Source organism: Lathyrus oleraceus, chromosome 5, assembly GCF_024323335.1.
Source record: "Lathyrus oleraceus cultivar Zhongwan6 chromosome 5, CAAS_Psat_ZW6_1.0, whole genome shotgun sequence".
Lineage (NCBI taxonomy): Eukaryota > Viridiplantae > Streptophyta > Magnoliopsida > Fabales > Fabaceae > Lathyrus > Lathyrus oleraceus.
The window spans coordinates 94,796,522-94,820,056 of record NC_066583.1 but is presented as its reverse complement, the minus strand read 5'-3'; the positions used below and the strand labels follow the sequence as shown (position 1 = coordinate 94,820,056).

At 33.8% G+C, this 23,535-nt stretch overlaps 1 protein-coding gene and 1 non-coding gene across 3 annotated transcripts; both read right to left on the bottom strand.

The window, feature by feature from the left end:
• Nucleotides 1-6,082: 6,082 nt before the first annotated feature.
• On the bottom strand, nt 6,083-10,645 carry LOC127087839 (eukaryotic translation initiation factor 3 subunit B). Of its 2 annotated transcripts, none has more exons than XM_051028753.1 (12): nt 10,461-10,645; nt 10,056-10,236; nt 9,737-9,974; nt 9,487-9,633; nt 8,659-8,787; nt 8,420-8,548; nt 8,254-8,337; nt 8,056-8,180; nt 7,771-7,969; nt 7,116-7,648; nt 6,889-6,997; nt 6,083-6,696 (listed from the first exon to the last, which is right to left on the bottom strand). In XM_051028753.1, the coding sequence occupies exons 2-12, from the start codon at nt 10,175-10,177 to the stop codon at nt 6,352-6,354; spliced, it is 2,160 nt and encodes a 719-aa protein (XP_050884710.1). In that variant the 5' UTR covers nt 10,178-10,236; nt 10,461-10,645; the 3' UTR covers nt 6,083-6,351. The 2 variants fall into 2 exon arrangements, with proteins under 2 accessions (XP_050884710.1, XP_050884711.1); XM_051028754.1 differs by having other exon boundaries at nt 10,319-10,630.
• Nucleotides 10,646-23,198: 12,553 nt separating this feature from the next.
• Nucleotides 23,199-23,305, bottom strand: LOC127089757 (small nucleolar RNA R71). The gene has a single exon (XR_007791312.1). It is a non-coding gene; the product is annotated as a small nucleolar RNA R71 (small nucleolar RNA).
• Between the last annotated feature and the right edge of the window lie 230 nt (nt 23,306-23,535).

Here is a 23,535-nt window from a genome sequence, read left to right as displayed (position 1 = left end):
TTCAGACAAGACTAACCCATTCTCTTTAATTATCTCATGAAATAGGTTCATATGTTGTATATGCTGATTTATAGAATCTGAAAATACTAATATGTCATCTAAATAGACTATGGTAAAGTGCGAGTAATCATTAAATATAGTATTCATAATATTTTGGAACTCGGAAGGAGCATTTTTTAATCCTAAAGGCATGACATTTCATTCATAGTGACCAAAGGGCACCACAAAAGCGGTTTTATATTTATCTTCTTCCTTTAATTGTATTTGATAATATCCAGATTTAAGATCAAACTTTGAAAATATACTTTTATTATGTAATCTGTTTATCAAATCTTTTTTATTAGGTATGGGATACCTAATCCATTGTAATGCTTTATTTAAGGGTTTGTAATTTATTACTAACCGATGACTTCCTCTTTCTACCTCAGAAGCATTGGTAACATAGAAAGCGAAGCAACTCCAAGGAGACTTACTGGGCCTAATCAATCCTTTGTCTAAGAAATCTTTTATTTCTTTTTTACAATAGTCTAAATTTTGTTTATTCATTTGTATTGGTCTGGCTTTAGTGGGGATATTTGCTTCCTTAAAGTCAGGTTCATAGGGTAATGAGATAGTATGCACTTTTCTTTTCCAGAAAGCATTAGGTTGTTCTGAGCAAAGATCTTTAATGAATTTATTTTGTATACCTTTAATTTTTTCTTGAATACTTAGAGATTGCAGTTGATCTTCTATCTTTTTATAGTGTATTTCTTTATTAATGAAATTAATTTGTTTTCTTTTATTATTAATTTGATTAATAAATGATATAACCTTACTCTAGACAGAGTTAAGATCCCTAATCTTAGGTGGTTCTAAGAATTCAAATTTAATTTCACGCCCTAAAGCATTAGTGGTTATAGGTGCATTATTAACTGTGAAAGGGTAGAGTAAAGCTAGAAAAGGGGTTCCTAGAATAATGGACTCATGAATATTTCTTACTAAAAGAAAAGAGGTTTTATAACAAATATGATCTTTACAAATTTTAGCACTTGATAATTTATAAGAAACTTGTAATCTATTACCATTGGCTCCTCTTAAAGATTCTTTGGTTTTTTCATAATATTGGGTTGGGATCAACCCTTCTTGGATGCAATTTAAATCTGCTCCTGAATCAATCAAAGCAATTAATTCATAAGTTTTATCTTTAACAATGAGATTTATTTTACTATACCATTTATGCGATATTAATTTTTCTATTTTGTTAATATACCCATCTTCATTATTCAGAACAATAGTTTCCTCATCATTTTTGGTTAAGCTAGATGAGGCTAAGTTTTTATTAGATTGATTCTGAATAATCATGTTTTCTTGTAACTCTAAAAGTTTAATTTCTATCTCATCATCCCTGGTTTTTAGAATTCTAATTTCATATTTTAAATTACTAATTTCTTCTTGTAAATCTTTAATAGAAACAGTTTTTTCAACCGGTTTCTTAAATAAATCCATAACATTTTTAAATTCTACTTTGTGAATATTCTTTTTGGAAATATCATTTTCATCTATAATATTTTTAATTTGTTTCATGAAAGCATTCTTACTTTCTGAATTTTCCATTTTGTCTAATATTCCTATCAAAGTATTAGCTTGATTATTTGTTAAAACATTAATTATTTTATTGCAATTGTCACAATTACATAAATCTAGGCCTAAACATTCATCAAAATCATCATCCAATTTTTCAGAATTGTCAATTTGATGTATTTCTTCGTAAGAAGATTCTTCAGATGTTGACGATCCTTCTTCCTCCGAGTTTAACAAGATGTTATTTAAAGTAGATATTAAACTTTCTTTTAACTCTTCTGAAATGTCTAAGTTACTTAGTTGATTAATTTTTTCTTGAACCATACATTTATTAGCATAATGGCCAAAACGACCACACTTATAGCATTTAACATCTTTATCCTTGGATTTAGATTTATTATTATATTTTCTGTAAGGTTTCTTACCATAATTTTTCTTGTAAGGTTTTTTATAAAATTTTGGCTTTTATATATATATATATATATATATATATATATATATATATATATATATATATATATATATATATATATATATATATATATATATATATATATATATATAACTTCATTATTGCACTTTGAGATTCATTCTTGTGATTCTTATTCTCTATTATACCTTATCCTCATACAAGTTTTGATGTCCGTCCTCCTTCAATTGTAGGGTGTCAGCCCCTTAAGTAGAAAGACTTTAACCTTTCTTCTTTCCCCACTGAGTTATTTCCTCGTGGATGATTTTTATTTCAGCTTCCTCCCCAGTTGATTATTTGGATGGAACCACTCCCTTTGAGTTATGTCCCCATTGGGTCGAGTCTTGATTGACCGTTTCTTTCTAGATCTTACCTAGATAGATACTTTGGGTCCCCTAAGAGTTTATTACCCAGTGACTGGTTGTATTCTTCTTAGTTTGCAATTTGTTACTTCTCGCCCAATACCCGACAAAAGTAACCCTTTTTCCTCCCCAACGGATTCATTTTCACATTTCCTTAAGAAGTATATCCTTGATATGTTCATCATAACCGATGACAGATATTTTCTTCCCCCGCTTTGAGTTTATCCTTGATATGTTCATCCTAACCGATTATGGATATTCTCTTTTTTGTGGTATTCTACCCAGTAAAAAGGTAGTTGTAATCCCTATTTGTTTTCCAGAGATTTAATCCTTGATATGTTCATCCTAACCGATGACGGGTTTCCTTCTCTTTGCGGTCTTCTGCCCAGTAACCGGTAGTTGTAAATCCTGCTTTTTGTCCCCATTCCAGAGTTTATCCTTGATATGTTCACTTTAACCAGTGACGAATACTCTCTCCTTTGTGGTCTTCTATCCAGTAACTGATAGATGTAATCCATATTCTTCCCCTCGGAGTCTATCCTTGATATGTTCATCCTAACCGGTGACGGATATTCTCTTTGATGATATTCTATCCAACATTCGATAGATGTAATTCCTACTTTTTGTCCAAGTGGTTTATCCTTGATATGTTCATCCTAACCGATGACAGGTATCCTCCTTAACATCCCTATGCAAGTCTATCCTTGATATGCTCATCTTAATCGATGACGGATTTTCTTTCCTTTGAGTCTATCCTTGATATGTTCACTTTAACCAGTGACGGGTATTCTCTTCCTTTGCTCTTCTGCCTAATAACCGGTAGTCGTAAATCCTATTTTCAGCTTTTCCCCAACAAGTCTATTCTTACCCAGTAACCGGTAATGAATTCGCCTCCTGGTGGCCCTCAGTGAGTCATCCTTGATATGTTTATCCTAACCGGTAACGGATGTCCTCTCTGTCAGATTTTATTATCTCCGTACCCAGTAACAGGTAGTGGATAATAGATTTCTGATCCTCCTGCATTGAAGATTGTTTCTTCCCCAATTGAGTTGAGTGTGTATTTCCTTAGCAAAATCGTTGTTTCTGCATGGTTCGAGTATTTCAATTTTATTTTGACTTACCTATTCCCCTGCAGACGTTCCCTTTGTTTCCCCGGCTGAGTCTTTCCATTTTCATGGAATTCCTCTAGTCCCCCAGCAGTTTTAAGTCGTAGTCTGGCCTACGCGTAATCTTTTCTCCCTAGAGTCTCTTTTTTTCCCCAGTGAGTTTTCCTTACGGAATGTATACGCTCCTGCGGACTTTTAGTCTCTCTGAATTCTTTTCCTTTGTGGCAATGTTTCCCCACATAGAATTTATTTTAACATTCATATCATATGCATCATGAGGTCTCTTAGGGACCAAAATTTGTTTCTATATGTTGTTATTTAAGCCCATTCTATTGAGTCGATAGGAAGATTTTAACCTTCACCTCCTCAGTTAGAATGTCCTTAAATAGGGGCAGTTGTAAGACCCCAATTTTGACCCTAAGATCCCTCATGTTATCTCATCATATGCATTGGCATTGGGATCACCCTTACTGATATTAGTTTCATAATATGTGTGACAACATTACTGATATTTCATCAGAACAATTTTCAAGCATGAATTCGCCAATATTTTCAACGTTGCTAGAAATATGTTAAAGACTACTCTAAGGAATTGTCAGGTTCCTGCTCCATTTGTCCACTCAGGAGAAATCAGACAACCGAGTCGTTTCGAATTGCAATTGTCTACATTGTGTCGGATGACATCTAGTTCATGCAGTACATGAGTATCATCAAACACGACCATTGAAGGTGATATCCTAATACTCTAGATGGTTATCTTGTGGATCTCGACTTTGTATCCACATCTATCTGAGTGAGTGTTGCGATAATTCAGGTATGTGCACGGTATACATAAGGATCCCACATTTGTTGCATCTGCCATTGTCCTCCGTAGAGATATTGATGGTACACTTGCATACCACTATGAGCATCTTGTGCCAAAGAATGTGCTAGTGTGTCCGTTTGTCGTGCATTGAGTACAGTCTACAATAATTTTATATAGTGTCACATTCTTACATAATATCATATGCAAAAGAAGATCCTCTAAAGCAACTCATCATGAGATACTACAATAGAAAAGATACTACAATAGAAACAAACAAGGGTGAACCGTGTCGTAGATGTATTGCCTATATGTCATTTATTGTGTCTATTGAGAGAAAAACTATAACCTGAGGAAAGTTTCAAGGCACGACATTTGTTGTAGTATAGCAACCGAGGAAAGTTTCAAGACACGACATTTATTATAGTATAGCAGATAAAGGAGATACAAGTGTGTTAGTAGTTGTATTTTGATATTAACATTTTGAAAATATGCATAACTTATTGTATTTTATGAGCGCCAATAGATGGTTTACCAAATCTTATTTGCCAATTTGATCTTTTAATGAATGACCAATGTATATGATCTATTTTAAATATAATTTATAAATGATTTATAATGTATGATTTTTTTAATAATGAAAAATGTATTCAAAGATATTGTCAAGGGGTGCAAATATTGCGTTGGGGTTTCTCCAAATTTTAAAATTCAGATTTACCCCATTGTTACAAAATAAACACTCAAAATTGTCCATAGGTTTCTCCAGATTTTAAACTCCAAACTCACCCCATTGTAATGTAACACAGACACAAGACAATGTGTTGGATGATGCGTCCTAATTCCGAAGTTTGGACGCTAAGAATGGCATTTTTGGATTTCTAGAGCATGATCACCACGCAAGTAGTGAACGCAACCCTATAATTATAGCACATTCTCCCCCACTTTATATCCTAAAAAGGTGTGATGCTAAGCTCAATGTGTAGAATGTTTAAGTGAGAAAGGGTAAAAGATACAATCAAGAATGAGCGTGAGTGGACTTCATATAAGGAGGAGGTGAGATTGAAAAAAGGAATTGATTATACAAAAGTTTGTTGTTGAATGTTTAGGAAGAGAGCTCTAGATTATCTAGAATCTCTAAGAGACGCTTGTAGGAAATGCACCTGGCAACTTAGGAAGCTTCCGTTACCAGCCGAGTTTATCTACTGTTGAATAATATAATCATTCATCTCATTTGTCGTTTCTTTATTGTGTAACAACCACCGTGTCTATTAACATAATTCTGCCATATGGAGGGTACATGGATTAAGTATATAGACACTTAGTCAAGGATCTATGTAAACCAAAAAATCACAATGTAGTAGAACACAAGAAACACGGACTTGAGGATTGGATGACAATGAGAGACTTGGTCAAAAAGTTCCAATAAGCTATACTTACAGATTCTCATATACATATATGATTGTGTGTGTGAGCGTGTAAGGGTTCTCATGTAGACGCAACATATGCTTGTGTGTGTTTGTGGACGCATATATAGATGGTGTCTATATGATTGTATGTTCACAAAAAATTACCATTCCAAAAAAAATTGGGTGATTATTACCAACTGTTGTTCAAAGTTTCAATTGGGTATGGGTTTTTGAATTGATGTTGCCCATGACACATCTGGTGTGGTGGTTAACAATAACTTTTGCACAATACAACAGAAACAAATGGAAAATAATTTGAAGTAAAATAAAATTGACAGTCCAATATGGGATTGGCCTCCTGGAATACAACAATCGTATTAAACAAATTTGTTCATGCATTAAAAAGTGCTAAGATGCCATGGTATGAGTTAACAGACTTGTGTCTGTAAAAAGGTACAAAAATTGTCTTTCAAGTTCATTTTTATGGGGAAAAGGAAATTGCGTTCTAAAAAAAGAAAGGAAAGGAAAAACTACAAAATTGGGTCTACAAAGATGAACACAGAGACACTGCCCAACTAGCTACAACGCCTGGTCAAATAAATAAAATGGTTTAATACCACCAACTTCAGTTACATACCTCATAACATCACTCTTGACCATACTCAAAGTGAAGGATCTCTTTGGTAACATCCACTACCTCCTCAACTTCAATGTCCTTTGCCTCGTATTCCTCTTCCTCGTCACTAGCTTCCCCATCCCTCAGATTTATCCTATCCAACCTCTCTTCTTCATGCATCAGCTTCCACTCATTGAGCCACTTGTCCCAATCTTCTTTCAACACCCTTCGCTTCTCACGCTCCTGCTCACTCAGCAGCAACGAAACATCTTGATCTTCTGCTTCATATTTCTTACTATACTTCTTCAAGTTCTTTGCAATCTCTTCCTCTTTCTCAGGAGTCAAGAAGGATGGTGGCCTTGGTCTCCATAAGAACTATAATTTGAAAGGAAAAAAAGAAACATGAGATTGGTTAGTATGAAGAGAAAAGGTAGTAGAACAAGTTATACTTTTAAACATTGTACATAAAAAATATATATATATTTGAACAATTGTACATTAAAAATGTTTGAACAATTGTAATACACAGACAAGTAATGCATGAAGTACAAATGATATTGTAGCTACCTGAAAGAAGTGATCCTTCAATATCCGATAAAGATGTTTGCCATTAAAAGACCATATATTGAATCCATTCTCCATTTCATGAACCGAAGTCACAGCAGTTGCAACATACCTTATCATCAGTAAAATAACAAAAGGTCAAACATTTAATTGCTACAATAAATATAATTAACTGGCTTTACACAAATTGATCCATTGTCTGCTGCATTAGTCAGAAATAAACAATATACCTTCCAGTTGGATCCCATTCAACGTCAGTTGCCATAAAATGATCAGTAGTAGCCATGGTTTCAAGCTCATCAACATTGTAAAATTCCAACAGTCCATTGAAGCCTTTCAACCCTGCTAATACAATGAAGCGGCCTGCAGGAGACCAAAATAAAGCATTTGCCTGCTTTCCTTTCAGAGTAGTAAGCTTTGAAACACGGCCAGTGTGCTGAGCAGTCCGCATAGAATAGATACTAATATCAGGCTTAGGGTTATCCCCATGAATAACAGCAAACCTATGTCCCTTTGGCTCCCACGCAAATGCAATGATCTTATCATTCTTATTCTCAAGCTCTAGAACTTCAATGGGTATGTCACGTTCCTTAATACGGAAAAGCTCAAAGCCAGTGTAAGTACTTTTCTTTGTCTTGGTATATCGGTCCACATTAACAGCAAGGTAATCCCCATTGCTCTGCCAGTACATCTTGCAGTCACTGACGCTAAAAAGGTTCTTCTGTCTGAGTTCTTCTTTGCTTGGGATTGAAACAAGACTTACCTAAAAAATCGTCAAAGAACATAAATTCAGTAAATATAAAAATACAACTATGAAGTATACAACTATTTAGTAGAAGAAAAACCCGTGACATGACCATAAAGCCAAGGATAACAAAACTTTACCCTGGCAGGCTGGTTCCCACCTCCCGTCTCGGGAACAAACAGTGAAATGATTGGATCAGTTGGTGACCAGCTGAAATCCATTATATTTTCAACTTTTAAGGATTTTTTGTCCACGAGAGAAAATGTTTCTGCCTCATACACATAAAGTACATTCTTCCCCATCCTTGCAAAGTACTTATCTTCTCTTCCACCACTCCATCTGCAAAGCCAATAAAACAAATTCATCACTAAATAAGGACAGTGAAAAATGCTAAAATATTTAAGCTAGGTAGGTAGAGTGTGTACTTGAAAACTGGCCAAGACACTCCGGTGACACCACCAGTACCTCCGATAGCAAAATCATCAGCACTTCCCTTAAAATCTCTCATAACTTTACCAGTTCTCACATCAAATATATTTATTATAACCCTCTAGAGGAAGAAAGTTGATGTCAGATACAATGTCACAAAAAACTCAAGAAACAGCAAAAAAAAGGACACTTACATTAGCATCCCGGGGATTGCTTGGTTCATGGCTGCTATAAGTTACCAAATACTTCTCACCAGGTGAAAAATCAATTAGTTTCACCTGTCATTTATATTACTATTAACATTAATGTAAATAAGATAATATAAAGTTTAAACAACATAATGAAAAGTTCAAAAAAAACCTGGGGATGAGCATAACGCATGAGACGATTGAAGGTTGTAGCACCTCCCCAGACTGCTGCACCCTGACGGTGAACTGTTGCCAAGTATGTGCCCAGAGGAGACCATTGTACAAAACTCTCGGTCCAAAACTGTAATTCAAAAAATATATGAACACAGTACAGAGATGAAGAGATTGATAATAAAAGGGTGCTGATAAATATCAAATAATATAAGATACTGAAATATGATGTCCACTTACAGCACGTTTATAAACAGGATCAGGCTTTAAATGCCTAGCGTCATTCCACAAAACCTCAGTATCTGAACTAGCACGAATCACAAACTGGTCTCGGGCCTTAGCATCAGTAAGCCATTGTTGAAGATTTTCCTGTGAGAAAAATGAAGACCATAGATGATCAGTACCGATAAAATGCTAGTAGATCTCATGGCAAAGATGATAAATCAGAAATCATAACCAAAGATAACAACATGTTGATAAAACCTTGAGCTACCCGACCAAAGATAAGAACATGTTGATAAAACATTGAGCTACATGACCAAACATAAGCACATGTGATAAAGCTTTGAGCTACCCGACCAAAGATAAGAACATGTTGATAAAACATTGAGCTACATGACCAAACATAAGCACATGTTGATAAAGCTTTGAGCTACCCGACCAAAGATAAGAACCTGTTGGTAAAACCTTGAGCTACCGGACCAAGCAAAAGCATGTGTCGATAAAAACTTGAGCTACCCAATAAGTAAACCAATCATAGGTAGAATTCAACAAGGAGTGGAGCTCATGAAAAAGCATACAGTACCTTAATTTAATTACTATCAAAACAAAAGAAAAACAGAACGAAATTGTAAGCAAGGTGGTGCCTATATATTTAGGGTAAAATAATTAACAAAAAAGCCTCCCATAATCCTAATATTATAGTATCAAACGGTCATAACTGTTTCCCAAAACAAAACAAAACTAATCATATAACTACAACATCAACAATAAATTTAAGAAACCAAAAACTAAAGCAAAACAACAAATGAGACAATGGTGTAAAAAATGTAATTCTACAATCATTACCCCTGGAGCATAATCCTTTTTTGGAGGAGGAGCCCACTCATCTGGCACTCTCATAAAACGGTCAAAATCATCAAACATACTAACGGTAAATATGTGCAAACGATCCAATTTGTATCCCTGGCCCCTCTCTTTAGCAAGCTCGGCTTCCTAAAACAACCATCCAAGTTAACCACGTCAAATAAAATCAAAGAATAATTTCCATCCAATATAACCAAAACATTTTATTTGACCTAAAAAAAGGGGGTTTAACCTGAGGAGTATTGAACTCAATGAAGCAGTAACCAACGGTCTTTTCAGTGGCAGGATCAACAGGCATCCAGAAGCCATCATCCTTAATAACACCAATCTGACTAAAAATTTTCCTAATAACACCTTCAAGCTTTGTGAATTTCTCTTTGGTAACAACAGGGGTATTATCCACTACTATAATGTTTCCAAAACCTGTATCAAACTCAAGATTCTCCTCTTTATAAACTTCTTCATCATCACTACACCAGGAAACAACGGAATCAGAAATTTAACATCGCTTCCTAGGGTTTAATTTACATGACCACAGAGTATATATATACCTGAATATGCCATAGTCTTCACCAGGTGGAAGGTGAATGGAATCGAGATCAACAGTAGATAAATCAATTCCGAGAGTTAACGCTTTGTCTTCAATCTCTTTCATTACCAAAACATCCGCCATGTTTGCGGCGGTGAGTATATTATCGTGCAGCTAACTGTTCTCACACTGGGATTGAAACCCTAAACACAACAGAGATATAAGAATGAAAAGTTGAATAGAAATGAACGTGGAAATGGAATTTATAATAACAGATACACATACGTCGGAACAGATCTGTAGAAGATACGATAAGGAACGGATTGGTTGAAACTATCCTAAATCGATGCGGCAAATCGTGATGCGCAATATCGAGGAGGTGGAAGGAAATGGTGAGAAAATAAAAGGAGTTAATTGAGTGACTCACTGTTTGCGGCAGTTTTCATACGATGGTGAGTCTCTGCGTGCGATTTCCGACCAGCTTGGTTTTCACGGCGAAAGAAGTTGAGTGAGAGAAAGAGTGAAACGGCAGTGGCAGATAAGTTTCGTTGTTTTAGGGTTTTGAAGATTCTTAGGAGAAAATGGATTGGGCTTTTCTTTTCTTTTTAATTAATCGTCCAACTTTTAGTTTCATGTAATATCAAAAATAATGAAAATAAATACAATTTTTCTATATATAAATAACTATATATAAAGTGGGAAAAAAAAGACTATTTCTCGACCATGATAGAAAGTTATAATTCTAATGAATAATGGTGTAAAAAAAATTTACCTTTATATTTCTCTTATAACTTCTCTTTTTTTCATTAGTTTACCTTTGTATTTCTCTTATATCTTCTCTTTTTTTTATTATTTTTTTAATTTGATAATTATTTTTCTATTTGTCATATAATTTTCATAACCGTTTATATATTAACGTATGTGTATACTAAAAAAAAATCGGACAAACGGACACTCCCGTGTCTGTTTGAACGCTAGTAATAATAACAAAAATATATCAATAATACTATTATTCATAATTCACAATGTGAATTTGATCGGTTTTTAAACAAAAACTTATCTTCTATGAAACTAAATTATTCAAAAAAACAGATTGATTCTGATCCAGTTTCAAACACTTTAATTCCAATCGATTTTTAAATAATTAAATTGTAAATTAGTTTTTATTAAAATTATAACAATACTAATAAAAAATAAATGTATTATAATATATAACATATAATATATTTAAAATTAATATTTTAAAATAAAAATGATTTATTATGGTTGAAATAAATTAAATTAATAAATAATATTAAAATAATAAGTATAGTCAAATAATAAATTAACATAATATATCAAATTAATAAAAAATAAATATTATATACATGAGTTTCGATTTGGTTTGGATCCGTTTTTAAAAATTAATACAACTTTGATACAACTTAACATAACCTTAATTCCTATACAATTTTTATACTACAACTTAACATAACCTTAATTCCTATACAACTTTGATACAGCTTATTCGAATATAATCGTAATTCTCATTAATAAATTATTTATTTATTAATCTCATCTATTATTTATTAAGTAAAACATGATTATATAATTAAAGGATATGAGCAATTCGCATTAAGATGTCAAAATTTGTATTGTAAAATTTATTATTAAATTAATATGATATATAATTCTTGTTAGTAAAAATATTAATTTATTAATTTAATATATTATTTATTGAGTGAAAAATAATTCTATAATTAAGGTATATAAATAATCCATTATCAAAATTTGTAGTATAAAATATATTATTAAATTAATATAATATTGAATTTCCATAAGTAAATTATAACAAAAAATTGATTATATAATTAAGGGATTTAGGCAATTCACATTATGATATCAAATTTTGTATTCTAAAATCTATCATTAAATAAATTTAATTTATATGATATGATAACTCCAATTTATCTATCTACTTGATACAAATTTAAGATTGTCATTATTACAACCTTAGACAAAACCCTAGCTATGTGCTGACATTTCACTTAGATAGCAACTCTAACTGTCTACTTTTTTCTCTTTTTTTATTTATTTTATTTTATAAATTTCTAAACTTAACTTAATACTCTTGTAAACTTAAGGTTGTCATTACAACAACCCTAGACAAAACTTTAATTCTGGATTGACATGTCACTTCGTATCTTGCTTTTTTTCTCTTTTTTTTTCTTTTTTACATTTACTTTGCAAATTTTTAAATTAATAATGTAATTTTTAAAATATTATTTTTATTAACTTTTTTTATTTTACATAATAAAAATTAATAAAGTGTCTTTATAAAATCTTAACTAGACAAAAATGTTCATATAAAAAATAATTTACTTATTTATAATAAGTAGATTTCTTTTTAATTTGTAGACATTTTAAATAAGAATAGATCTATAAAATGTTTTTAATTTCTTAAATTTTATTTTTCTATAATATTTTTTCCTCTCCTTCTCAAATTTATAATATATATATATATATATATATATATATATATATATATATATATATATATATATATATATATATATATATATATATATATATATATATATATATATATATATATATATATATAACTCCGGCCTTTAGCAAGGTCAACATGTCCCAGGGTCTCATTTTTTTTAAATATATATATATATATATATATATATATATATATATATATATATATATGAATTTTTTACAAAAATAATTCAATTTTTCAAGGAAATTCTCAAAATACCTCTGCTTTAAAAAAAATCCAAAACTACCCAATTTTTAGGAGGAGGCGTCAATTCAATTGGCGACTCATCTTAAAGATTGAATGGAGGCGCCAATTGGATTGACTATGGCACATGCCTTAGTCAATCCAATTGGCGTCCATGTGTAATTTTACAAAGGAGGCGCCAATTAGATTGGCACGTTAATGTAAAATGATATATATATATATATATATATATATATATATATATATATATATATATATATATATATATATATTATATATATATATATATATATATATATATATATATATATATAACTCTGGCCTTTAGCAAGGTCAAGATGTCCCAGGGTCTCATTTTTTTTAAATATATATATATATATATATATATATATATATATATATATATATATATGAATTTTTTACAAAAATAATTCAATTTTTTAAGGAAATTCTCAAAATACCTCTGCTTTAAAAAAAATCCAAAACTACCCAACTTTTAGGAGGAGGCGTCAATTCAATTGGCGACTCATCTTAAAGATTGAATGGAGGCGCCAATTGGATTGACTATGGCACATGCCCTAGTCAATCCAATTGGCGTCCATGTGTAATTTTACAAAGGAGGCGCCAATTAGATTGGCACCTTAATGTAAAATGCAATTTTTTTTGGCTAAATGGTCTACGTCATACATAATTTTGAAATAAGACCAATTGATATTAATAAAATTTTCCGTTTACACAAAAAAGCCTAATGGTGATGACCGGGATCACCTAACCGACCTCTGGTCCCACATCCCCTAGCTATCATAACCTGTGACCCTAACCCACGTTGATGATTCACTATTGGTGTTTGATCATCTGAGGGCCCGGGAGCGTCACTATCAACTACAAGAGATGGCCTATTTAGGTAGTCAGACAAGTCGGCATAGTCTTTAGTATGCATCGATGGTGTATCGTCGTAGCTGAGTTCATGACCCATGTTAGAGTAGTTGGATTGTGGTTGACTCATCGGTGGGCGACCGGGACGGTTGAAGGGAGACATGGGTGTGAATGATGCGTCGAGGAAAGATTGGAAAGGTTGTTGGGGTGTTTGGTATATATAGGGTTGTTAGAGGTTTTGGTTTTATGAGGTTTGGGCTTCTTGGCTATAGTAGAAGGAGGGGTGGTTGGTGTTGAATGATCGTTGGGTGTTCTGGCTAAGGCGACTTTTGTAGGGTGATGTGGTGGGTGCAAAGCGATGTTGGGTCTCAGGTTGATGGTCAATTTGTTGGTGGTGGTATCGGGTATGCTCTTGGTATTTGGGTTGGGTGTATGACATGTTTTGGTTGTATGTTTGTGTGTTGGTTGAACGGAACGTTTGACGGACAGGGGGTTGTGTGTATCCGGACTGACAATGTTGTTGGGGATTTGATGTTGAGGTGTCAGGTGTGTAAGTTTGTTGGCGTGGGTCGTACAGGTACATATCATCGACGATGAACTGAAAACCAACTGATATGTACCAAGCCATATAAGTACGACTTGGTTTTTCTTCATTTGGCATGAATGCGTCAGTTAAGACATGGTCATGGTGGTGCTTCCATTTGCAACACTCTGATCTTGCAAAGCTTTGCCATGGATTGAAGTTCCATTGGTCGTTAACTTTGCGCAGATGTCATTCTCCTAGGCTTGCTGGGGGATCTGGGATATTTTGGGGCATACGGAACTGCAACTTCACATGATCACTATTGTGCATCTCCACAATTGTGAATCGTATTATCAGTGTGCATGCAGTCCATACGGCCGCATCTTTAGCGTTGACCCCGTGGTCATGATCCAAATTAAGGTATGGACGCCAAATGAACTAAAATGTGAAAGAAAATAGGATTATAATCTAGGTAGAAGAAGTTAACAAATTATAATGAAATAATGAGGTTATTATCCTTACGTCTGTCAGTCGAAGGTGATCCAACAGATTGCAATACTGGGTAATACAATGTTTAGGACATCTATTGTAACTCATACCACATGTAGACCATCTATACCAAAAAGGTAAAAATATTAATTAGAGATAATAATCTTTAAAGAAGTGAGTAAATATATAGCAATTTAAACAACTTACTTTTGTGCATACGGAAAAGTGAAAAGGTTGTTGTTGACGGGTGCTATGGATGGTAGTCTTGACCAACCCCATGCTTGAAGCAAAACAGCACATCCAGAAAATATAGATGTGTCTTTGTGTGAGTTTTTGCACAAGGAGCTATAGAGATAGGCTAGACAAGCAGATCCCCAACTGTAACTTCCTATTCTATCTACATGTCTAAGTAAAGGTAAATACATAATATGCATGATAGAACCACTACCTTCGGGAAATAAAAAAGAACTAATTAAAAGCATAATGTAACATCTAGTTTTTATTATTCGAGCATCTTCGGTAGAATGCTCATCTAAGTATAAATTGTTATAGTATGACTTAAGGCGTGAAAGGAGTATACCTTGGCCTCTTGAGTTATCATCTAACAAATCAGTCTCCAAGAGGTCCATGCAAATTGAATTTGCATAGTTGGTTTTACCATTAACAGCCTTACCTTCAATGGTCAGTCCCAAAAGCATGTAGACGTCTTCTAACGTCACGGTACACTCACCGGTTGGGAACCAAAATGTGTGTATCTCTAGACGTCATCTTCCGCATAAAGCAAGAATGAATTTGTTATCTACGGACCAAGACAAAATCTTGCTTATATGACCAAAATCAGCGAGTTTAACATAAGGTTGAATCATCGGGTCCATATGGACATATTCGTGGACCCGAGTCCGGAACCTTAAAACATCCTATAAAAGAAAGAACAAAAAACTTGACTAAGTTGGTATGTTATTAAAAGGGACTCTATTAAAACAAGTAACAAAAGAAGAAAACTCTTACATAAGTTGTTATGTTTGCAACCGTTCCTCTATGCGATTTGCCCATTGTGAGGATAAACATTTTGTTACAGATGAAACTACAAGGAGTTGTTGCATATGAAATTGTAGAAGAAGTATTGTAGAAGAAGTAGTGAGTGATGGTGTGGAAGAAGTGTTGATGGTGTGGATGTATTTATAGGCAGATGGCTTGGAGCATGAAAAGTTGTGTTTGCATGTGGTCTCCAATTGAATTGGCGCCCATGTGCATTTTGTACATGGTGTCGCCATTCAAATTGGCGCCTCCATAGGGACATGCATGACACACCTAGGTCTGATTGCTTGGTTTCGAGGTCTGCATGCATACAAACACAAGGTGTCGCCGAATGGATTGGCGTCCATGTGTAAGGAATGAATGGGGGCGCCAATTCAATTGGAGTGTGTATCTGCATGTCTGACACATGGTTGTCCTCTCTCTTGCATGCTAAACATGTCACTTCTTAGTAGCTTGCATGGTTGACGCATCATTTCGGACTAATTTGCATGTGCGACACATCATTTCGGACTAGCTTGCATGTGTGACACATCACTTCGAACTAGCTTGTATGTGAGACACATCACTTACCTATTTAAGTGTCTTACTATCAACATCCAAGACTCAACCCACATTCATCTACAACAAGAAAATAGTTTTCATCTGTACAATGTCATCTTCACCAAAATACAGTGTCAACGTTCACTACAACAGTGAAACATACGAGTCTGAGTTATACGGTTTTTGTTTTCGAAACACCGATACCATTAGACTTACTAATCCTCTTAGGGAATTAGCGTGGAATACACGACACAAAACCTAAGACTTTAGGATCTTCAATGGGGGTGATTGCTTTCCAATATAAGTTTGAGCTCTTTATATAATAAAATAACTTTGAGCTTTTTCCTTGTGGATCTACAGTTATTTCTGTCCACAATCTTTACACATTTTGTTGGATATTTAATTTGTTACTTGAATATCTCCAATAAAAAGATATGATTTGGTTTGTTACAAGTTCAAATTTAGATATCTTTTAAATATGACTTGATCTTCCAACTATCCACAAATCATATATTCATATTGTTAAATTAATAACAATAAAATCTTTAACAAATCTTTTATAGCACATACTCCAAAATGTAGTAGACTGGCGCCTATTGCACAAGGCCCAGATGTTGTAACAACATGCTAGAGCATCGTGCCCAATATGTCATATTCATACAACTTAAACAATTAGATCAAACTTGAATACTTGGACACTTCTCCAAGTTTTTGTTTTGCTACATGCAGCCAATCCAAATGGTCAATACAATAGAATCTACAAGCCTATTGTCCCTATTGGATTTTCTAAATAATCTACAATTTCTTTTCGTCAGTCATTGTTCGAAAAATTATCAATGGCAAAATGTTCAAAAGTTTAAGGATTTCGCAAGTCTTCCAACCCTTCTAGCCCACCATCTTTTACTTTGACAGATTTCAGTGGAGAATATTTGGTGAAATGAACATTTCTTTACTTTGATTAATTATTGTAATTTATTTTTTAAAAACTTTATATCCTAAAGCAATATGAGCTAAATCATTAGCCTATTGATTCTCCAGTCGAGGCACATGTTTAATGTCGACTGAATCAAATCTCTTTAAGAGTGAGTTGGTTGTGACAAAGTATATAAATAAAATTTCTATTATGCATTTATATTCTTTCTTCAATTATTTCACAACCAATTATGAGTCGCCCTTTATTTCAACTGTTTTTGCCCCCAAGTCTAACACGACCTTAAGGCATGCTATTAAAGTTTCATATTCAACCTCATTATTTGAACAACTTCATTGGATTTTAAATTTAAACTTTGTTCGAATTCCCTTAGGTGAGATAGATATAATTCTAATGACATTCCCATTTTTATGCCTAATACCTTCGAATTATAACCTCCACTACTTAAGCTCCACGTAATTTTGTGGTACTTCAACCATTGGATGTTCTATAGTAAAATAAACAACAATCTAATCTTTCATGGCCTTTAAAGGTGCATATGTTAAAGAATACTCAGTTAAAGCTAAAGCCAGTTTTCCTATTCTACTATGTAAGATAGGCTTCGACAACATATGTTTAATAATATCAAAGTGAGAATAAACAAACACATTTAATGGTTTTATATAATACTTCAACCTTGTACAAGATAAATATAAACAAAGGCATAATTTCTTTATTGAGATATAACTAGTTTCTACATCATTTAACACTCGACTAAGATGATAAATGGCCCTTTCAATACCGATATTATCCTATTGTGCTAGAATGCTTCCTATTGTCGAATCAGACACAAAAATGTACAAATTCGTGACTTTATGCCTCATGGGAGGTAGTAAAATAGGAGGCTTCTATAGGTACATCTTGATTTAATCAAAATACTTTGATGCTCTGGTTCCCATGTGAATCCATTTTCTTTCTTCAATCGTAATAAAGGTGAGAACACTTTTGTCTTGCCACTTAGGTTCGAAATGAACCTCCTCAAGAAGTTTATCTTCCCAAGAAGAGACTGAAGTTATTTCTTGTTCGACAGAGACTCTATATTAAATATAGCCTTTGTCTCATTCTGGTTTATTTCAATGCCCTTTTTTATGTACCACAAAATCTAGAAAGTCACATGCACGAACACCAAAGGCACATTTTAATGGATTCATTTTTAATCCATATTTCCTCATCCTTTCAAAGGATTGTCGAAGGTGAGCTAAGTGACCAATTTCCGACGAAGATTTAATGATTATGTTATCTCTATAAATATGCATAATAGTTTATGTGAAGTCATGTAACATGGAGTTCATTACCCTCTGGTATGTTGCACCAGCATTCTTCAGGTCGAAAGACATTACTACCCATTCATAAGTTCCCAAGGCCCCAGGGCATCAAAATTTTGTTTTTGACATAGTTTCCTATGCAATAATTTTTTTGTCATATCTAAAATAGCCATCTAAAAGACTTAAATACTCAAAATCAGTCGCCGAATTGACTAGCATTGCAACATTTAGGTCTTTAAAGTCAATACATAGTCTAAAAGTCTCATTATTTTTAATTACAGGAACAATGTTTGCCAATCATTTGACATACTTGGTAGTCCTTGTGAATATATGTTTCAACAATTTGAACTATTATGGCTTCAACAACCATTTTTATGAGCTTTGGATTCTAAATTCACTCTTATTATATTTTCAGCCACGTAGGCCAAATATGAGCCAGTGTTTATGACTCAGTCATCTTTCTCTTCAGTCGACCATCGTGTTGTTGGACTATCCCTCCTATTTGGAGTGGCCTAAATGGATGTGAGTTAGTAGCCCATACGTGTATAAGTCTTTGTTATTATAAAACAAAAAAAATAGGTCAACATTTCATAAGTTAAGAAACAACAAAAGACAAATTGAGAGAAGAGCGAAATTCCCGCAACCTCAATTCAGCACATATCAGTCCCACGAGATCAAAGTGTTCTCACAATCCAACCGTCAGATCATCCTGATTTTTGGTGACATTGTTCAGCATTCATAGAGTTACATTTTGAACAGTGGAGAGTGGATTTTGAGATTTCTATACCTGTCTGCCGAGTGGTTTTATAAGGTGCAACTTTTTGTGGTTGTTTTGGTTGATTGTATATCTTGTTTGTTGTTGTATTCCAGTATTGATTGTAGATCTTGATGATGTTGATGTATGTCTCTAACTAGTGTTGAAGAGAATATTTATTGTATCCATTATTTGATTATAGTGGATATTTAAGTGGCCTACGGGTCCCGTGGTTTTTTTACTCCTAATTAACGGAGGTTTTTCCATGCTAAAATTGTGTTGTGCTGTTTGGTGTGATTTTGTTTATTGTCGTTGCATTTGGTATTAGGGAGAGATTGTGTTGTTAAATTATTTAGTTGCTTTTGTAATTTTTTCCCAACAAGTGGTATTTAAAGTTTTTGTTTGATTTGTGTAATGATGGATACGAAAATATCTAAGATGGTGAGTTTGAATGGATCCAACTATAATGTTTGGAAAGGGAACCTGGAAGATTTGATTTATGTTAAAGGCTTTCACTTGCCAGTTTTTTGTATTGAAAACCCCAATGGAAAAAGTGGTGAAGAATGAGCTTTGTTGCATAGATAAGTTTGTGGTTACATTCGTCAATGGATGGATGATAATGTTTTAAATCATGTGAGCTCAGTGACTTATTTTCATTCTCTTTGGACCAAACTTGAGGAGTCGTATGCAAGAAATACAGGGAAAAATAAGTTTTTCTTGTTCAAGCAATTGATGTCATTGAGGTATAGTAATGGTTCACCAATGACCGATTATTTGAACATTTTCCAAGGGATTTTAAATCAATTGTCGGCAATGAATCTTACTTTTGATTATGATATTAAAGTTTCATGGATTCTTGGTACTTTGCCTAATTCTTGGGAGACTTTTACGACATCCTTGTCTAACTCCGCTCCGAATGGTATCATCTCGATGGAGTTGGCTAAAAATAGTATGTTGAATAAGGAGTTAAGGCGTAAGACACAAGGTTCTTCTTCATATTTCGAGGTGTTGGTTACCGAATCAAGTGGGATACATCAAAGTAGAGGTTCAAGTAATCATCACATGGTAAATCACAAGAAGGCTCTAATAGATTCTCTAATATTGAGTGTCGTCATTGTGGGGAATAGGGACATATAAAAAGGTATTGTTAGAAGTTGAAAAGAGAAAACAAGAAGAAAAACTACAACAACGACAAATGGGAAGGTAACAATAATTAAGATGTTGTTATTTTTGATGATTTCTTTGTTGTCTGTAATAGTTGTATATAGAATGTAAAGTTATCATATGATGGGATGGATTTGGTGGTTGGTAGCGGTGCTTCTATTCATGCAACCTCGAGAAGTGATCTTTTTTTAACTTACAAGATCAATGACTTTGAGGTTGTTCGTATGGGAAATAATGGGTAATCTAATATTATCATAATAAGAGATATTTGTTTCGAAACTAGCAATGGGACTACTCTAGTTCTTAAAGGTGTGAAACATATTCCCGAACTTCGATTTAATATTTTATCCGTTGGAATGTCGAATAATAAAGGATATGATAATTATTTTTTGGCCAACGAGTGAAATTTAAAGAGAGCCTCAACGGTGGTTGCTAAAGGAAAAAAGGATTCAAACTTGTATATCGTCCAACTTGGGGTTTCAAAGTGTTACATCAACACTTGTGATAATGACAACTCATCCAAATTATGGAACAAACGGTTAGGTCATATGGGTGAAAAAAGTTTGAGCATTTTGTCAAAAAAGTAATGTGTAGTATGGTGTTTCCGATGCAAAGTTGAGAAAGTGTTCGCATTGTTGATTACACTGAAACACATTGTGTATTTGACTCGAATTGCACATGCTTATTAGGTTTTTATTGTCATTTTCTTGTGTTATGTTTTCCTTTTGTCCTATTTTCAGGTACCTTGCCCTACAAGAGCCTTTTGTGAAAAAACAAAGCCAACCGAGCAAGAAATCGAAGTTTTTATGGAAAATTGTACACATGGCGTCCAACATGGCAGCCGCCAAGGAGGGATCCCATGACGTGTAAGCTGTCAACCGGTGGTAACTTCCACGTTCCCATGATCATTTCATATTGTACACATGGCGGGCGCCATGGTGGGACGACGAGCGTCACCTTTGTTGGCACGATCCCACTAAGGGTAGTTGGAGGGCAGCTTTATCTTTTCCTAACTTTTTAGAATCTCTATAAATAGGTATTTTCATTTCACGAATTGGCATCCAACTTAGTACACAACACTAATCCTAAAGTTCACCATTATAAAAGCGATAATCCGTCACATCGGGGGGTTATCGCACTTGAGTTGTAGTTAGGTTGAAGCACTGTACAAACAATCTTGCCGCCATTTTACTTTCCAGTCTTTACTTTCTAGTCAAGTTTACTTTCTAGTGTACCAGATTAAAGTCTTCGATTTGGAGCATGTTTCTTATTCAAGTTATTCGCATTTACGTTTTATTTATCTTGCATGCTTTACTTTATTTACTTATCTGCCTTGCTTTTACCTACTCACTTATTAACTTGCACATTTTATTTGCCTATTCTTTTAAACATATTTAATTCTGCTATGTTGATTTCTATTTTCATGTCTGGCTAAATCTTTAAAGGTTAGGATGTAAGGATCCTCGTTAAGATGATACTCCATAATTTGCATATGTAGAAATGCTTTAGGGGTTGTTTTGATTTTAACACAAGTTTTCAGTACTTATTTTGTTCGGTGACTACGAAAGTAGAGCCGAGATATAGTTGAGTAAGATTGAAAGTCGTCCAACTCTTAAAGATAAACTTGGTTAGTTTTAACTGGTCAAAAGTAGCAAAAGCACTCTGTCTGATTAATTAGGGATTTTTAACACTATTAGAAAACGGTTTTGAAACTATTTTCGGACGCGTTTGTAGGTTTAAAATCCGGATCCTTGAGCGAAAGCCATGGATCCCTTTTAAGTTAAACTTTTCAAATCAAAATCACTTTTTAACCAAGTAAGAATTTAATTTCTTAAAAATAGGTTTACTACTTTAACGCAATAAGCACCCTTCGTAAGTGACAATGAATGACATTAATTAAAGAGTAAACTCGGTTCTGAATACGTGAAAGCGATAGTTCCTATTAAATTGAATCTTATCATAGTAGAAAATATTGCCCCCCTAAGTAGTTCTATTTATAAATGATTGGAGTATTTCCTAACTAATGTGAATTATATCTAAACCTGCATTTTTTATCTGAATTTATTTACATCATTATTTCCTTTTCTGTGTACTTGAACCTACTTATTTGATTTGCCTTAGATAAACACTGTAACAATAGAAATTGATAGATTGACAATTTGGTCTCTGTGGGAACGATAATCTTTTGTATTACTTTGACGTGTTCCGTATACTTGCGGATAGCAATCGCACACCATCAAGTTTTTGGCGCCGTTGTCGGGGATTAATTACGTGAAATTTTCATACCCTGTTGTTACACCGTCTAGACTAGGGCCCTGTTAGCCAGTAAATGCGAAAAATTCGTAGTATCAGAAGTTTAGAGGATCCAATAATTGAACCAGAGCGATACGTTCACACACGTCGTTTGCTCCAAAGAATTAGGAGAGTAATGGCCGAAGATCAAAACTGAAGACCACTTAAGGAATTTGCCCAACCTTCTAACGAAGAACCCAGTTCTAGTATAGTAAACCCGACTATTCCTGCTAATAATTTTGAATTAAAACCCTATTTATTACAACTAGTGCAACAAAACCAATTCGCGAGTCTCGCTATAGAGAACCCAAATCAACATTTAAAAGTTTTTATCCAATTAGCTGATACGTTCAAGACCAACGGTGCTTCGCCTGAGGAAATTCGTCTAAGACTATTCTCGTTTTCCCTCTGAGATAGAGCACAGTCTTGGTTAGATTCCCTTCCAGATAACTAGATAACTACTTAGGAAGACCTCATGAGAGTGTTCCTTGCAAGATATTTTCCCCCGAGTAAGACCGTTGTCCTTCGAAACCAAATAACCAGATTCACTCAAAATCAGGGTGAATCACTTTTTAAAGCTTGGGAAAGATAAAAAGAACTACTAAGAGCTTGTCCACACCATGACCTAGAACAATGGCTGATTATTCACACCTTTTATAATGGACTTCACTATAACACAAAAATGTCCATCGACGCTGCCGCCAGTGGTGCTCTAATGAATAAAGCTTACCTCGACGCTTGCACTCTCATCGAAGATATGGCACAAAACCATTACCAATGGGAGTCAGAACGAGCATTAGTGAAGAAAATGGAGACCAAAGGAGGAATACATAAGGAAAATTTTGATGGACATGATG

Excerpts from the sequence above, each read along its gene's own strand:
- LOC127087839 (XM_051028753.1), bottom strand. The coding sequence starts at position 10,177 with ATGGCGGATGTTTTGGTAATGAAAGAGATTGAAGACAAAGCGTTAACT. Across the intron at positions 8,788-9,486 it reads AAAAGGATTATGCTCCAGGG|GAAAATCTTCAACAATGGCT; the intron begins GTAATGATTGTA and ends TTTTTCTCACAG. Across the intron at positions 8,338-8,419 it reads TGCGTTATGCTCATCCCCAG|GTGAAACTAATTGATTTTTC; the intron begins GTTTTTTTTGAA and ends TATAAATGACAG.